Below are 18,607 nucleotides of genomic sequence, written 5' to 3' on the forward strand. Positions count from 1 at the left end.
AGTATAAATGTGGATTGAGTTTTGAGCTGCTGAGGGTGGAGAAGGTCGGAAAATTACAATTTTACATGTATGATGCTGAATCTCACTGCACCCGCACATACATATGCAGTGATAAAAGCAAATACTGCACTGCATACTTCATCATGTGTTTCTTTTCCTCAGGCCAAATGTTTGTGGATCACGATCCAGTGCATACTGCTGCCCAGGATGGAAGACTCTTTCTGGGGGAAACCAATGCATTGTTCGTAAGTGTTTCTGATTGGCCAGTTGTCTGATGGGTCTTACTCCTGATTGGATAACGTTAATGAGAGTAGAAATGTTTGTGTATATTTTCACTTTGTAAAAAAATGAAATGTACTTTCACCTTGTCAAGTATTAGATATAATATCTGGACCAAAACCAACCTGATTAGCAGCCACGCCCCCGGGGAATCGCTAGGATCAGACAGGCAGGGTGAAGAGCTTCAGGCGTTGCTGATTAGAAGCCACACCCCCGGGGAACCGCTGGGATCAGACAGGCAGGGTGAAGAGCTTCAGGCGTGGCTGATTAACAGCCACACCCCCAGGGAACTCACACGCTGTCTTTGTGGATATTTTCCCACTGACTCACCTTATAATGATTTCTAACCTCAATAAAATGGACAAACAAATGTAAACTGATATACAAAAACAAAAGTAGCATTTGTATAGTTTTCTTTTCAAATCTGACAAAACAAAAAAAAAAAAAAAAACAGATGCTTGGGCATCAGATCTTTGTGGAGCAGGTTTATCGAAAAGTATTTTTTTCTCCCTCCCCCGTCCACCTGCGGTTACATTGTGACCGACGCACCCGCAGCGATCTGCAGGAGCTCTTGTGGAGATGGGTTTTGCTCCAGGCCCAACATGTGCACTTGTCCTAATGGTCAGATTTCTCCTTCCTGTGGCACGACGTCAGGTATGCAAGCATCATGGGAAGCAGAACATTCATACAGATGTTAAATGAACTGCATGTCTCCTTTTTTTTAGCATGTCCATTATATATTACTTAGATTGTAGAAAATTGTTAAAAATAAGGCTTGCAAAATTAGTGCTTATACCAGTGTTTACTGACCGGTCCTTTGGGGACCCACAGTCGGTCCATGTTTTTGCTCCCTCCCAGCTCCCTTCCAGACAGTCCACATTTTCGCTCCCTAAGCTTCTCCCAGTAGGAGCAAAAACATGGACTGTCTGTGGGTCCCCAAGGACTGGATAGGGAAATATTGTCTTATATGTAAGCTTAAGACTTCTCTGTACAAGCAGATTAGTGGGCATGTTCTCTGGTCTCAAGGAGTGTGCGTGTGGCAGCTTGGCAGCGGCTGTGCACTCGCTCGCTTACACTCTGCTGTCCCTCCCTCCTGGAACAGTCCAGCACTGTAACATCCGCTGCATGAATGGAGGCACATGTGCGGAAGACAGCTGTCGTTGCCAGAAAGGATACAACGGTGCTCACTGCGGCCAGCGTAAGCAGCCCCATCTGTCTCTCAGCGAGCCTGTGAGGCCAGGCAAGCTGTTGTACTCTTGAATCCAGTACTCAGAGCTGGTCTGGTAAAAAACATGCGAAAGTCACATGTCACGTTACGCGAAAGTGCCGAGTCAGCGGATGTTGACAACGCCCCGCAGAACCCTCAGCCGAATTCCCCTCTCTCGCCACACAGCTATCTGCGAATCGGGATGCCTGAACGGAGGAAGGTGTGTGGCCCCAAACCGCTGTGCCTGTACTTATGGCTTCACTGGGGCCCAGTGCGAAAGAGGTAAGCTGTCCTCATCCTGTCTTTTGCCCGAACTGCTTAAACCTTTGATCCGCTGGTTGATTACAGCAATCTCTCTTGACGAGCAAGTGTGGAATTTCGTCTAAACAAATGAAAGTCCAGGTGCTCTCTCATCACCCCATCGGGATACTCGCCTCCACCTTACCAAAAAGGGATTGTCAATTTGCATCTGTTCCATGTTGTTTGTCTGCAATTGGACTTATGTCCATATATGCACGTGTACGGATATCTGAGTGCTTAACCATGCAGCCAATGGGAATGCAGATCGTTAAGATGCAGCTGCTACGAAAATTAATAAAAAAATTGGTATGTTAGGGTATATTCTGCGTATTACGACTCAATGACATCACAAAGGTGGGACAATGAAATGGCGATTTGCATGTTCGTAGCAGGTTTGGATATTTAAGGATGCAGCATATGAAACTGGTCAGGATGGCGCTAGGGACTGGGCACTGTGGTCCGGTTAACAAGGTGCCCTGTTATTGCGTGCTTAAATAAAACGATCTAGCTGTATCAATGGCCAAACCTTCGGTTTGAATGAAAAGCATCAGCTTGACTGTAAATCGGTGGAATTGTCTTGGTCTCCATGGCGTTTCAGGACTTTTGTAGCATCTGGGTTGTAGCGCGTCGGCGGCTTCTGTAACAGTGTTTCCAGTTATCACTTGTCACTTTCCCTTTACTCGCATGTGCTGTGGTCTTTCGTTTTGCTTTCATTTTCCTTTCATACCCCTATAGATCACTTGATTGTGACTAAGTACGGTTGTATGAAAGACACTGCGTTGGAGTATTTATGGACAGTTTGGACGATAATGCTATTTTACAGTTTAATATATATGTCATGCAGCTTGTATTTTTTGCTGACATGTGACCACACTGGTAACCTGTATGTGGCTTGCAGTTCCGTAACCACAGCAAAATGACTTATTTTTCTTCATTTATCCGAGGTACAACTTACAATGTAATGCAGCTTAATAAATCATCAAAATGTCAGTTCAAGGTGGATAATTATGATCCGTTTGTTTATCAGTAGTAGTTAGTGGTGTCCCAATGTGGAAATCTTTCTTTGGTCTGATGTGGCCAATACTGGTAACTGGCTGACCTCTGAGGCACTTATAGAGTGACCAATTTTACATGTTTAATTGCTTAAAATGATGTCATGGTCTGTGTAAAACTGTCTCACGCCTGTCACTTTGAAACCATATTTTGGTGGTGAATAAGCCAACAGAATCCATCATCCACCATTATGGAAAATAGCTGGCAATCCAGTGCAATCATCTCCATTGTTTTAGCAATGAGTGCTTGTGATGCTAATTCTAAATATTGATGAAGACTATATATCAGGCACCAGTATTAGCCAAGATGAAGACATCAGACCAATGGGCCATGAATATGGGCCAGTGCTGATATGTTAAGCGATATCGTCCTGCATCTCTGTCAGTGGTGTTCTCTGGTGTTATATAGTCCGGCTGACAGGATAGCACTTGTGTGGAGAAAAAAACAAAAATTTGGAATTTTGATTTCGTACATGTGTATTTCAATAAAAACGCAGCCTGACTGATTAAAAAGGTTGGTCCTGACATCGACAGTGTGGTACCGACAAGATGAAGGTATACGAGAATGAAATTAAAGAGGAGCATTTTAATTAATAGGCTAGTGTGATAGTTCACACCAAGAAGGCGTGGGTTTGAATCCCACCCGCCTTTGCTCCATTTCTGTGGAGTTGGCACATTCTCCCATGTTTTCTCTGGGTCCTCCAGTTTCCTCCCACAGTCCAACATCCTGCTTTAAGGTTAATTGTCATCTCCAAGTTGCTTGTCCTATGAGCAATTTACCTGTGCCTTGTTCCCTGTACTTCTGTGGGTAGAGCGCAGGCCTGCCCACACGTAGGAATAGGATAAGCAGTGGGAAGATGGATAGAAAAGTTTTAATTTGATACTTCAATATCTTGAAAAGGGAAGGTTTTTAACCTTGTGGTGTGTTAGGGTATTTAGTAATTGGATCTTACTTAAGTAAATGGTCTTGAATAGGCTGGCATTCTGTTTAATATTTATCATGAACATTTAACGGCTGTTCTGGTACCTGCGATGTTCTCCGTCAAGCAGAAGCATTCAAGACAGTAAGCAGCCTCTAGGATGTAGCCAGGCTTTGCAGCACCCATGTAGGTGACTGTTAAACGTTCATTTTTTTAAATGTCGAAGTGTTTACATCTCACGGACGTGGTTAATAGATACGCCCCTCTGCTTTGTTCGTCTCTGCTGGAGTGCATGCAGTGCCGTGTTCGGCCATCCGTTATCGCCACAGACCCGAATTCCACCCCGAAAACTCTCTCATGCCACTTATACAATACAGACTGAAGTTAGCTGGCTATATTTGTAAGTGTCCAGCACTGGAGTTACGAGCAGCAACTTATCGGCAACGATGGAAAAACAATCCTGTAACCAAGGGGTTCTTTGAGACTTGCAAATTATAGGTTTATTTATATGTTATAGTTACATGCTCATTTATATGGCTTATATTTATTTTTCTTAAATGTCGTGTGATTTCGGCAATAAGAATATTATTTTGAGCGGGGTCCGGCGGCCTATTTTACAGCGAGAACTACATTTGCCACAAAAATTATCCAGGGAGTCACCACTTCTGCAAAAATGCCGTGCTGTTCACGAATACGGTTGTAAACAATGTATGAAAATGACTTGAGCGTAGCTGATGGCAACTGCTGATGGTCAGGTGACAGAGCAGCTGGAGACGGGGGGGGGGGCTGAGCGAGGGCTGGTGCAGATCGCTGTGTCAGTACACAGGGTTATAGCAACACGCGGCCTCATTCCCGCTGTTGCAGGCCGGATGTCTGGGTCTGGTTGATGGTCTGGTAACTTACGGCCAGGTGGCTCCATGTGGGAGGCAGCAAGAAAAGCAGCAAAACTATTTTGCTTTTGCTGATAATTATTTTAAAATAATAGAGACAACCAAGTTCAGCACAGAGCAGCTACAGGCAGTAGACAGCATAATGATGTATGCGAACGCAATACGGACGTGACAGAGTACAAACATACATGGTGAGGATGTAATCACTGCAAGCACTGACTGCTTGTCTCACAAACGGTCCTGTGGTTAGAATATATCCTGCACTCAGCTCCTGTAGCAAACGAAACAGTTTAAGCAGTTGAAGACCCTCAGGGAAAGAATTTGTGCAGTCAAATAGCACAAGATTACGACAATTTGGTCAAGAGCTAATGAACGTTGGGTGAGTTTGTCTGCATCATTCGAAGGCAGCATTTTCTCACCTAGCCGATATTCCATGGATAAAACAAAGACACTTTGTGTGTATTGACATTGTAAGAATTAAAGTCAAATGTTTAATTGCAGGAACTTTGCGTCGTCCAATCTCCAAACAACATTCAAATTTGAAGTTAAAACATTTTACTTTGATTGACAGATACATGTAAATGTGTTTCATCAAAACAGCAAAGGGTAATGAAAATGATGGTAGTGGATACTATCAACACGGAAATACACATACACACAAACGAGTAACAGACCCTCTGTGAGCCCTATGGAACAGCGAATCTGACCAGAGAGTATTTGAACAGTCCGTCGTATTGTCAAGCATATGAGAGTCTCATAGATAAAACCTAATTGCGAAAGGAGGCTTTATTGTCTGCTTGTCATCTATAGTGTCAAAGTTGCACGTAAATCCAGGATTAAAGGAACATAGACATTAACACAATCAGAGGAGAAAGGCAAGTCATTCATCACTCTGCCAAGTTCTGCTTCAGTGTTATTCTGTTGTCTAAACTCAGACTGAAACATGTCGTGGACGTTATCGGAGGACAGGCAGCTGTTGGGTAACACATTTCTCTAAAATCGTGGATAAAAATGGTTTCAGCCAGGCCTGTACCTAGATAGATCACTCAGAACTAGATTAGGCTTCTTGAATGGGGGCTTAATTACAGCTCTCTTAGAACTTGGAACAAATCCAGGAGATAAGGGTGTATTTGTATCATCTAACATGAGCTCTCAGATTACAGTCAGAAGCTTCTTCATTAACTTTGTAGGTAATGAAGCCAGTAAACAAAGGGATGGTTTACAAACTCTAACTATTGTAACTTTGTCCCTTTGTTTAAACGAAACAAATGACTGGACATGCTGAGAATGCTGTAAGGCTGTAAGGACCGGTCAAGACACCTTGGATCTTATCCGTGATGTTCAAACGTCGTGATCCTTCCAATCATCATTTATAATCTCTTGTCCAGTTGAGGGTCATGATAAAGAAGTTAATTATTTGTTCTTTGAGGTGATTATTAATAAAGACATATGCAAAGATCTATTCTGAATCCATCAGTTAGACTGGAGAATTATACTGACCAACCTAATTGTCTAATTGTTTGTTTTATTAGGTAAGATGAAAGGCCCGGAATTTTGCACACTACCATTGGTGCTCTGAGTTTTGAGAAATGTGATTGATGCCGGGCTGGTTGTGTGTTTGAAGTGTGACCATTTTAGGGGTATCTCTGCATTTATGGTAATGATACCGGTCAGTTTTACGTGATGCCATACATGCTGGATGAGATGCCTGTCCTGTGCAGGGCACACACACACTCTTTATAATGCCTTACTCTGTTAACATATTAACAGAATCAAAATGAATGGCGTGTTGTATATTATTTTTACTTTTTAAATTAATTCCATTCCTATATCGTTGTCAATATATCGATTTAAATTTTGTAAAAAATAGTTTATTTTGGACAGAATTCTGTGCGCGCTCGATCACACCCAGGAAACGCATACTGTTGGCCGTCTGAAGCCTCGCTCAGGACATGTTCCAAACTGCATACTTCTTTTGGTATTTAACCAAGGGTGGAGGAGGCTGGCAGTCTCAAACCCAAGGGGGTGTCCGGTTTTTATGGGCCTGCACCCTTGAACTCTTAATTGTGTCTTTCATGTCAATGCTGCAAAACATATACAACTGTAAAAGAATCATTTTCAAATGAAATATTACTGGAATGTGTTGCCTTTACTGCATGATAATCAGGGAGCATGTAGAAGCTTTGGGTTCTGGGAATAGCACAAGTGTGCAGGAGCTCAGGTCAGACTAAAAACAGCAGTTTACTTGAAAACTGATTTTAATAACAATGCTGCTGCACTATTGGTCCCGGCAGAGAAATTCTCCCTTTGCCTTTCCCGCCTTGCTCTCTGTAGCATACACACAGGTGAGAGCAAGCTTGGCGCTGAAAGGCAGCCCGCTGCAGCGGCACCCATGCAGCTGAGGGTTGCGTCTTTGCTCATGGACCCACAGACACGACGATTTAGCTGAGGTCAGGCTTGAACCAGCAACCTTCCAGTCACAGGCTTAGGGTTAGGGTTAGGGTTAGGCTTAGAGTTTGGGTTAGCCCACTGAGCCAAGTTCTAAACCCTGGTCTTGTAGTTCTAGATAGCAGACTGCGGTCAGTTTGGAGCCTGGTTTTCTACGTCATACAGCTGCCTCCTTATATTCAGCTAAGGTCTCATTCTTGGGCTAATATTTCCTTCCAGCAGAAGAAAATGTGACCTCGACTTATTTGAGTTTTCTCATCGGCTTGTTGGTTTTTTTTTTATCTGAACTTGTTGGAGCACAAACTGTTATGCCCCAAGGAATTAAGATTTTTGGATTTTTTCTCATGGTATTTTCTTATGTTTATTCTTGAACAGAGTTATGTGAGGACATGGATCTAATTAGTAAATGTTTGCCATTCCCTGTTGCACGCCATACTTTTCAGATGTGATTTGTTTTCGACACCTCTCCCTTGTGATTTGCTCCGGGATTCCCCTGGTTGTGCTTAATCTTCTCGGGTATCACACGATGTCATATTACATTAATTATATATGCTTTTCACAGTTGTCTGACCAGTGGCGTTTTCTATGTTCCGTTCCTGTTCCGTCTGTTGCAAGCGGGGTTAGAAAACATGCTGTGTGACTGATATTATGACTGATACCAGTGAAATCGTGCCCTGAGTTCATGGCTTATGTTCATGTCGTGTGAGCCGTTATCGATTGACACGCTTCAGGATGTGTCCCTCACGGGCTTTTCCTCATTAAAGCAGCGATTTCACACCAAGCACTGAAAACGCAGAATGCCAAGACATCCAGTCACATTTCAGTGGCTTCTAGGCTCGTATATTTTTAAACTGGCATACCAGGACATTTACTCACTAAAATATGCTCAGACCTACTCAATCGTACGTTAACCTAACTGAGATCAGCCTAATGAAGCTGTTTAAGGGTGGAAATTTCTGAAAATAGTAACTGACGTGATGTATTCAAACACATTATTTATATTTAAGCTTAAGTCTGAGATTGGACCTGCGCAACACAACTGTTCCTTGTCTGTCAAATTGAATGGGTGATTCAGCTCTGATACAACTCACTGCAAAAGGCAATAAATAATCCCAACTCCTTATCTTGCCCCATTGAGTCAGATTTGCCTTCACTGGACTTTGCGGGTTTATCTGCATGCTAGATTAGTGCCGTGTCCCGTGATTCAGGGCAAAAACAGCATGATGTAACGAGGTTGGGTTTCATAAATGCAGATTGAATGTTTGTTACTGTTTCATGTGGTTTCTGACAAAGGTACATGGTAATTAAAACTGTGGGGAAAGGTAATGCTGCCCGTAAGAAGTTTGTATATTTGCCATTCGGCAACTGGAACGGTCTTGGTTTGAACTATCTGGGTTTTTGGACACGGAGATAAATGATCTCATTCATTCTTTGGTCTTCATCCTTCACATTATGTGTAATTTGCCGTTTTGGGTCAGAACTCCAAACGTGTTCCGATTACAAACGAGGGAATAAACCAGAATGGCCTCACAGTCTAATTATTTACAGAGAATCAAAGTGTAATGGAGACCTAGAGCGTCCAGTGAAGCGACTCGTGTCAGACTGCGCTCCAGCGGATATGGGCTCCAGCGGATATGGGCTCCAGCGGATATGGGCTCCAGCGGATATGGGCTCCAGCGAGCACAGGACACTAGGCAGCTTGTTAGTAGGACAGATGTAACCAGTAGCACGACGACTCCAGAGCTACAGTATTAAAGTATCGACCTGCTGGTATTCGAGTGATGAGGACTGCTGAACTGCGGCTGCTTCTGGAAGGTTCTGCAGTATGATGTTGCTCTGGTGCCCTGCAGCACTAAACTCCCATACTCATATAAATAATCTCTGCCACGCTCATAGTAAAAATTGCTGCCACAAGTGGTTTCCTGGAAAGTGTTATTACGTTTTTCATTTGTTCTTATTTTCTGTCAAGGGTAATTACAGGCTTGCTGTGAGGAACATAAAGCCCAAAGGCGTCATACACACAAATGTTTGCAATATGCAAAAAAAAAAAAGACTGATCAGACGATAAGGGAAGGGAAAAGAAGGGGATTTCTGCCTTTAAGAAATGGGGATAAAGCTGGCGTGGAAAAAGCAGCAATACTTTTCTTAATAATGCACAACCTCAGAAAGATATTCAGAGGGTGCATCTATTGACTATATGAAACACAGATTAATGGGTATTATGAAACTTTAAGCGACTGGTTAAATGAAGCATCGTTATAAAAAAAATGCTAGTAATGTACAATCAATTGTCAATCATGAAAGAATGGTTCAGAGACCATGAATTCAGGGAGGTGTAGCAGACATGCGGAGTCAAAGCAAAGAAGGCAGGTTCTGTTTGTCTCACAATATAGTTGTTTGGGGTGGAGTGCTTGTTTTCTATGTTGTCTGCTGTAAAATGTGCTAACAATTCCTGAAGCTGGATAATCGCCACTCGTAATTAGGAGCAATGTAGCTTACATGCCGATGTGTATCTTGTGTTTTTACTTCGATGGACCAGATCTTGTGTTTGTAGCCGAGCTGGATGTTTTGAATTACAGTGCCATTTTCACCGCTGCTTAACCACGAGTCAAAATACCATCATGGCAAAAACCGTGACGCAAATATAACATGGGTTCGGATGATAAGGCAACACAGAGGCGTCGGCGTCTGTTGACACCGAAAAGCGGCGATGGTGTTCTGTTGTGGTACATAAATCAAGAAGCTTACAGCGGAAAGCCGAACATGGTGCTTTGAATGTGAATTGGCCAAAACGTATGTAGCCTTATTTATTCATTCAGTCTGAGACACGGACATTCTGACCTTACAATGTACTGCTTAATGGCTCTCTACACATCTGCCCATACAATCTTTCCTCATTATTGGCTCTTTAAATGGGTGGCAGAGTGGTGCAGTGATTAGCCCTGTTGCCTCATCCTTCTGGGACCAGCGTTCAAGCCTCTGCCATGGCTTCATGAGTGAGGAACATGTCTCCACATGTTGCATGTTCTCCACATGTCATCATGGGGTTTCTCCACCCCCCCCCCCCCTCCCTCCCCCGGACCGAAAACATGCCCAGGTTAATTTGAATTGCCAAATCGCCCAACAGGGAGACTGTGCCCTGTTATGGGTTGGCACCCCATCCTGGGTTGTTCCCTGCCTTCTACTCATAAGCTCTGGACCCCCTGTGAGACTGAGTAAGGCAAGTGGTTACAGAAAATGGATGGACAGGTTCTTAAACACGACTGCATTCCTACATGCCATTGTCCTTAATAATGTTCGGGTAGCTGAACCTAACATGTTCAGACGTCTCGCTTGAGTAATTCGAATGAAATTGTAATTGAAATAATCCTTTCATTGCGATTATGCAAATGACACATGCTATGAACTGAGACTTTCATGTCTTGTGGTCTTGGTTCCTGCTCCGGTTCCCTGTGTGTTTCTTCATGTGATCCTCATGTCCATGTTCCTCTGGCTCTTACAGTACAGGTTCCTCCCACAGTTCAAAGACGTGCTCATTAGGTGTCTTTCTATTGTTCGAGGTGCACATGCGAGTAACCAGTGATGAGCTGGCGTCCCATTTACGATCACCTCCCTCGGGCATTTCCCCTGCTGGAGCTGATATGTTATACGAAGAAATTATCTAAGAAAATAATTTATGATCAGTTTATTCAAACCGCCTGGAGCACAATGAAAACTTTGAAACAACAGACTTTGTTTTTGTGTGGGATCTTTCTGCGGTCGGATTTCTGCCAGAAAATTTTACTATGTAATTTTACCAAAAGAACATGATGAATAAATTGCCAGAGTTTTATTGCTGAGAAGCACATTGTGAGCAAAGATGTATTCAGTTCGGCAAACAAAGTATGCGAACGTGTATTAAACTCTGATGTGAATGAATGGTCTTATCCACAGCAGTTACCAAAGATCATAACCTGTTTAGGGAACGCTGCCCATGATCTTGGAAATAAATGTAAATATAGTGAGACTGTAAGTACAGTTTTATGGAAATAGGCTGTGTGGGTGAGCAGTGCGTGCTGGAAGTCAGTGTTTTGGTTGTGCATATGTTTGCATCACAGTTAACGGGAGGTTTCCTTGGCGATTGCCGCCTGTTGCAGCTCTGATTTTCCTATCGGCTCGCAAAGCCGGATTCCTTATCAGCCACTGCAGGCTGGTAGCGAAGTGGAGCGTAAGTATCAGGTCGTCCTCATAGTGGCCTCACCTTCGCCGCTCCTCAGATTACAGGACCGGGCCCTGCTTTGCTTCCGTGAGCAACCAGATGTGCCAGGGCCAGCTGACGGGCATCGTCTGCACCAAGACGCTGTGCTGCGCCACCGTGGGTCGGGCCTGGGGGCATCCCTGCGAGATGTGCCCTGCCCAGCCCCACCCCTGTCGTCGAGGTTTCATCCCCAACCACCGAACTGGAGCCTGTCAAGGTATCTTGTAGGGGGGGGGGGTGGGGGCATCTATTTTTCGCTAGCTGTACCATTAAAGAGCGTCAGTTTCAGGAAATTTTCAGCGAGATTGCTTTAGCAGTGATCTGAAATTTTATAATTTCCTGTCGAGTACATTATACAATTAATGCAAAGGTGTGCTGTGATATGGCTCCTCATGTCTCAGAGTTACCTTAATGGGTGACACCAGAAAATGTACATAAACATCTGCTTTTCCTCTCTGGTGTTTTTTTTTTGGAGGATGTAAGTCGGGAAGCTGCTATGAGACGTGAATAATACCGCGAGGGCGGCGTAATTAACGGCGTGCAGGCTGTGTAAGAAGTGTATGCTTTACAGGGGCATCAGGAATTAAATAGTGGTCTTTTACCTTGACGGGAAAAGCCATTTTTTAATAGGTTGAGAGTGGAAGCCACGCCTACAGCTCTCCAGAGTCTGTATAAATAAGCGCAGGCAGATTGCGGAGCTGACAAAATCACAGGTTACCCATGGTGCACTGCTGCCAACGTCATGCCAGCCCGCTGTTCCCCCTCCTGGCCGACGGCTTCAGGCTGGGCTTTATTTATGGCTTGGTGACACACAGTGCCCCCAGCAACCCCTGCAGGGATGGACTCAGCCCCCCCATTGCACTTCCCATTGCACACACTGGGTCTTTTGTTCCGTCTTCTGATATCGAGGAGAATCACTGTTTGCTACTGACTCCAAGACAAGCTATTTAAGTTTGCTGAGGTGCCTGTTCACTGCATGTTTTTTAGTGGTGGGTCCTTCAGATGAAGGACTGGACGTCTCCAAAGTCATTTAGCTGCAGCCCCTGCAGTCTGGCCACCTCCTCCGATTCCTCCAGCTGTTCAAACTCTTTAATTATGTCAGGGATGGAGGGAGGGGCGTCCAGGGACCACATAATTTAATTGAGCTACTCTGCCTGCCCTCCGGTTCACCCGCCTCAGTGCACCTGCAGCCTCGGGAAGGACCCTCTCACTGCGCCAGTGTTCACTGGTGTCCTCCTCATCATCTGGGTTCAGGCAGCACTTCTTCTGCTTCAGAAACTGGCCCAGGATCTGAGCCGGGACCTGCGCAGGGTTTGAGCTGCCAGTGAAAATGTGACTGTGCTGGGGTTTTTCGGGAGGAGTTGAGGGACCGGTGGTTCGGGTCCTCTGAGGCCGAGCTTGTGTGTTCGGTTCGGAGGAGACCAGCGACAGCGATTACCCCCGAACTGCTGTCCTCAGGCATCCAGCTGCACTTACAATATACTTTATGAAGAGTGTCAGCTGTCCTGCTGCACGGAGCCATACAGATATTCAGGCAAAAAAACATTCAAGTTCTCGTTATTTTAACCGTGATGGCATGGCTTTGTTTTATCTAGTTCTAGTGCAGGACAATGAGCAGAGTCGGTGTTCACTGTGTGAACTTTGCAGTTTACATGTTTGTACGCATTACAGCTTTTTGGTTGGCCCTGAATCTCAAAGGCAGAGTGATGTGGTGTAACTTTCTACAGCTGAACCATTTTGTCGCATGCAGCTTAATTGCGTAATAACTTTTTTTTTTCCTCGGCAGATGTGGACGAATGCCAGGCCATTCCTGGACTCTGTCAGGGGGGATCCTGTATTAACACGGTGGGATCCTTTGAGTGCAAATGTCCTGCTGGCCACAAATTCAACGAGATCACACAGAAATGTGAAGGTGAGACGCAACAGACTCAAATTCTAAAAATGCCATTAAAATTTTAGGTTTTCTGTTGAACGTAATAAAACACAGGGTCTTTTTTTTTTTAACAAATTAAAATAAACAATGTCATTTTTTAATGGCTGCCTAGTTCTGCACGAGTTCCCCTACGTCAGTGACCCAGAATAAGCTGGGATGAGCCTCAGAAGGGCCGCCATTGTCATGCTCTCGCTCACCACGTTACATCGTCTCCCTAGAGCAGAGCTCGGGGGCCCTGACACACACCAGCTGTGGGCTGCGGGGTGGGGGTGCTGTAGTGCTGGCCTCCATCACTCACCAGTCCCGCAGGGTGACATCAGGTCCTCTCAGGAGTCCCAGATCCCTGACGGGGAGTCCTCTGGCAGGCTGTCTTCCCAGGATTGGGGTCGGGGGGAGGGGGGATCATTGGTCTGTAAACATTGTGTGAGAGCAGACAGCATTCAGATGGCTGTTCATGTCCATTTGCTCTGTTGAGACATTCTCAAATCTCATCCTTTGCTAAAAGTAAGTGAGTGGCTCTGTGGGCTAAGTCTAAATGTGTCTGTGAACAGAAGATCGCTGGTTCAAGCCCCAGCAGAAGAATCACATGTCTGTGGGTCCTTGAGCAAGGCCGTTAATCCTCAGCTCCATGGGCACTGCATATTAGCTGTGCCATGACACCCCCAAGCAATGGAGAGCACAATGGGGTCAGCAAAGAGAAGAATTCCAATGTACATGTACAAATGGCTAATAAAGGAAATGCAATTATCTCTTTATAAAATGAACAGTAACCCTACCAGCTTCTCCACCTGCATGTTGAAATTGGACCTGAATTGCACCTGAAATTGGCATTGATACATGGTGTGGTTTTCAGTTTAATGGCATTAAGATATTTTAAGATTTATTTGGCCAGGGAAGTGAGAGTTTTCATTTTAAAATCCAACCTCAGCATCTCTAAAATTACACAGAAATAAAAGTTCTGTTTGACTGGATGTTTTAAGTGTAAAGAACGCTGGCTTGTTAAGAAGGTTATGTGACAAATTCCAGGCCAGCAATAACTGTACAAGTCTGATTTGCTAAAACAGTAAAAGACATATTTGCGGTTGTCGTGTGCAGGAAAAATTCTTAGGTACATTTTGCCAAGAAATAACAAGCGAAATCTTTGAACATTTCTAAAGTCTGAGGTTTCTGATCTGCCTTATTTTTTAAGCTCTCGTTAGCTTGATATACTGGTTCTCCTGTTGCCATGGCATTGAAATGGTTTCTCAGATTATTACCACGTACCATGGCTTTTCACGTTAACCACTTTAGATCGTGTTTCCTCAGTGTTTCACTTTACCGAAACATTATTTGAGCATCTCTTCCGTGTCCTGGCCTTTAGTTTTTGTTTTGCTGATATCTCTTTGTGTTTTTAAATGATGCTTATTTATCCATTGGCAGATATCGATGAGTGTGCCAACATCCCAGGCCTTTGTATTGCTGGTGAATGTTCCAATACAGTTGGCAGCTACTTCTGCAAGTGTCCCCAGGGTTACTACACCCCCCCGGATGGCTCCAGGTGCATAGGTACGGCAGATTCCATCCATCTGTTCTTTGGCTCATATTTGGATACCGTCAATGGCAAAGCGACAGGTGTCAATGGGGGCTGAACTCACTTGGTACAAAATGGCACCGTGTGACTTTGTGATGCAAATACAGAAGATGTCTTCAGCTTGTTCAGGTTAAATGGACTGGGGAAGTCTGGATGAGCTTCTTCTGTAAGGTTTTTATACTCCTGGAGCTCTGTGGGAACATGTTCTAGTGCAAATCCAAACAGACGGAAGATCCGACTCACAGGGGTGACTTCGTGGTTGGGGATGGTGTAATACACAAATCAGCTTTAAGGGTTTTCGTGATTAGCCATGGCGTTCCCACACAACCCCGGAAGTCACAAACAGGGATGCCAGCCCCGTGCTCTTATCAGTGACCTCTGCTTTCCCCGTTTTCTGTAAAGCCACACAGAGAAAGATGCCATTTGTCATGTAAGCTCCAGAGCAAGGCCTTAGGTCTGTTTCCTTTAGCAGCTGTGAATGGTCAGATACGGTTAGCTTGACGTCACAATGTGCTTATGGAGGTTATGGAAGTGTACCAGTTCTCCTCCATCATGGTTTGGGGGGACACCCAAGCTGACGCTGCTCAGTAGAGACAGGCCTTCCCCAGGCATGTAGTGATGTAGTATCTTCTACTATAGCCCCATCCCAGATGAAAAGGTATTAAAACGTGGAAAGATGGAGCCTTTTTCTTCTGCGAGAATCAAAGATGTTTTTAATACTCAAAAGTGTGTTAAGTAGAGTTATTGGTATATGTCACATGGCTGCGTGGGCACCTCCCTGTGGATGTGTTAGGAAGCACGGGAGGGGACCAGCCCCGGGTATACTGGCTGGTTATGGAAACCGGAGTTGGCCATTAGGATTGACCTCCATAGCAATGACACATCGACCCAATCTCGACCCAAACAATGGCCAGAAAACCCCCAGAAATGAATGGAGTCGAGGTCTCATGCAGCACAGGGAAGAATCTGGGTCAGAGATCTCCAGCTGATCCACGCTGCCCCCAGCCTCAGGAGGATGATTATTTGGAAAGAATGTCCGCTATGAGCTTTTTTTCCTTCTAAAAAGGGTGTTTTGCCAAACATTTCTATGTCTCCCATGCAGCACATGCGGGGTCAAAATCCACTACTAGCAATGTTTAGATTTTTTCCCCCTGCTTTTCCTGGATCTGTGCTCAGTTTGGAAGGCAGTAAATAGCTGTCACGAATGCGAATGTCACACTGTCCTCCGCGCAGTTCATGTGGAACGTGACGCCACCAGGCCTTCCTTCCACAGATAGCCGACCCGGATACTGCTTCTCCAGTATCCTGAGTGGTCGCTGTGCCAACCAGCTCTCCCAGCCGCTGACCAGGATGCAGTGCTGCTGTGCCAGTGGCCAGTGCTGGTCGGACGGCTCCACTCCAGAGATGTGCCCCATTCCCGGGACAGGTCTGCGTGCCGTCTTGGCTTGCGACACTGTGGGAGTGTCACTGGCATTCCGTTAATGCCTTTGACTGCAGTAATGTGAATTCTTCCCGTTCTCTCTGCAGTGGGCTGACTATCCTTGCTTCTCCTGAGCTGTCGCCAAGGCCCGTGCTCCTTCTTCTTTGTGCCGCCGGACACTTCATGCTGTTTACACTCTTCATTCTGTCAGTACTCTTTACTCTGCTTGTAGTACTTGCTCTGTTTACACTGTCCATACTTTCTGCTCATGCTGTTTATTTGCTTTCTTTTTTTTGTGCCGGTTCTGATGCTGCTTTCATTACTTATCTATGACTTTTTTTATCTCCGCGCTCTACTTTTAATTTATTAGCAGTAATAATGTGAAGTATGGAAGCTGCAGACGAAATCTCACTGTACCAGTGCAGTGACAGTTGTACTTATGCAATAACAAAAGTATTCTATTCTATTCTATTCTATTCTATTCTATTCTATTCTATTCCAGAGGACTACCACAAACTTTGCTTACAAATCCTGCCCATCGATCCCATTGGTCCACATGTTCCGCTTGATCCTTTGGGTCCAGTCAGGCCAGACCTGGTTTATCCTCTACAGCCACAACCCCAACCAGTGCCATTTCAGCCTGTCCCGCCAGTTCACATCCCAATTCCTCCTCCAATTGAACCTCCAAGTATGTCCATCTAATGCATTAGCCATGCATTGTGCATGCAGTCTTATAAGGCATTTGATAATATGATGGTGTTGGAGAATTTACTCACAAAAGTAACATTGCAGGCAGAGGTGGAAAGTTCAGGTCCAGAAAGTAGAAATCCAGACCAAGGTTTTGTTTTAACCAAGAAGTTGAGTCCTCTGTGACTGTGACTCTTTATATTCAGCTGGTTGGTGGAAACAAAACCTTGATCTGGATTTTTACTTTCTGGACCTGAACTTTCCACCTCTGTCTGTAACGGATTACGTTTGTGAGTAACTTTCCCATCACGGTTGTATAAAACCTTTTTTGTTTTCTTTTCTCGATAGTATGATACAATCAGATCGTTAACATCGAGATAAATAACAGTATGTTGTCATGCAGTTATTGTGACCCAAAACATCACCGACATCTGCCAGGCGTACCGCAACCTGTGTCTCAATGGCCAGTGCGTCCCTACACCAGGAAGCTACCGTTGCCAGTGCAATATGGGCTTCAAGCTGGACAGGCGCGGGGAGTGTGTCGGTAAGTCTGTAAGACTGTCACTCAGGCTGCTTGGTAGGCCCAACATCTGGGCAGGCCTCCCAAACGTCCACTTTGCCTCGCTGTCCAGATGAAGACGAGTGCGAGAGGAGCCCCTGCCTGCACGGCGAGTGCGTCAACATGGCCGGATCATACTTCTGCCACTGTCCTGCCGGCTTCCAGAGCACTGCCACCCGAACTGAATGTCGAGGTGAGCAGGAAGGCTGGGTCCGGTTACGGGGGTCCCGCCCGGTCAGGTCATTAAGTGACTGGAGGGAACCACTAAGGAAAAGTGTGAAGGAATAAACCGTAAACCTGAGAGTCTCGATAATGTGATGCGTTGTGCCTTTCTGAGCATGTGTGTCATGCAGATCTGGACGAGTGCGTGGCCAATGGACGCATCTGCAACAACGGCCGCTGCGTCAACACCGACGGCAGCTTCCACTGTGTGTGCAACGCCGGCTTTGAGCTCACCACCGACAGGAGGAACTGCCAAGGTGAAATTTCCCTTTTAAGGGATATCTCTTGAGTTGCCTTTCTGGGATTAGTCAGATAACTTAAGCTAAATGTCCAATAGAAAAATCACTAACTTGTCTTCTAGGGGCAGTTTTCACGTTTGGCTTAAGTTATCCAGTTAACTGGGAAACTCTGCTTTGTAAAACACCCCCCCAGGTCACAAATGTACATCTCTAAGTTGCAATATGACCCTACACCTAGAGATTGGTAGTTGATGTTCTGAGAAACAGAAAACGGCAGGTCCTGGAAATGACTTCTAGACCCAAATTAATCTGGACATCTTTTGTTAAATCCAACACATTGATTGTAAGCTTAAGATGAGGATGAGAGTCCTCGTGAGTCTCTGGCAGCTGCTGCTGCCTCCAGGCTGTATGGAGGCGGCTTCGAGCCATCCAGCTGCGTGCTGGAGAACATACCATGCGCGGGAAGTGTGAAGTATCGAACGTGACGGACACACGAGTGGCTGTTCCCTTACAGATCAGGACGAGTGTCTCCTCACCAACATCTGCCTCAATGGCATGTGCATTAACGATGATGGCAGCTTCAAATGCATCTGCAAGTCTGGCTTCCAACTGGATTCCACAGGTCGACACTGCCTAGGTACGAA

At 45.1% G+C, this 18,607-nt stretch overlaps 1 protein-coding gene across 4 annotated transcripts in view; it reads left to right on the forward strand.

Moving 5' to 3' along the window:
• The window catches only part of LOC125704013 (fibrillin-1-like), a 61,764-nt gene that overhangs the window by 2,517 nt on the left and 40,640 nt on the right, over window positions 1-18,607 (forward strand). For all 4 annotated transcript variants that reach the window (XM_048969284.1, XM_048969280.1, XM_048969283.1 and 1 more), the window contains exons 3-15: window positions 163-245; window positions 835-933; window positions 1,382-1,477; window positions 1,673-1,768; window positions 11,353-11,550; window positions 13,120-13,245; window positions 14,686-14,811; window positions 16,110-16,262; window positions 16,759-16,944; window positions 17,347-17,487; window positions 17,576-17,695; window positions 17,856-17,981; window positions 18,478-18,600. In XM_048969284.1, coding sequence (XP_048825241.1) covers window positions 163-245; window positions 835-933; window positions 1,382-1,477; window positions 1,673-1,768; window positions 11,353-11,550; window positions 13,120-13,245; window positions 14,686-14,811; window positions 16,110-16,262; window positions 16,759-16,944; window positions 17,347-17,487; window positions 17,576-17,695; window positions 17,856-17,981; window positions 18,478-18,600 — 1,673 coding nt within the window. The remainder of the gene's footprint in view (window positions 1-162; window positions 246-834; window positions 934-1,381; window positions 1,478-1,672; window positions 1,769-11,352; window positions 11,551-13,119; window positions 13,246-14,685; window positions 14,812-16,109; window positions 16,263-16,758; window positions 16,945-17,346; window positions 17,488-17,575; window positions 17,696-17,855; window positions 17,982-18,477; window positions 18,601-18,607) is intronic.

The sequence above is a fragment of the Brienomyrus brachyistius genome, chromosome 11, assembly GCF_023856365.1.
Source record: "Brienomyrus brachyistius isolate T26 chromosome 11, BBRACH_0.4, whole genome shotgun sequence".
Lineage (NCBI taxonomy): Eukaryota > Metazoa > Chordata > Actinopteri > Osteoglossiformes > Mormyridae > Brienomyrus > Brienomyrus brachyistius.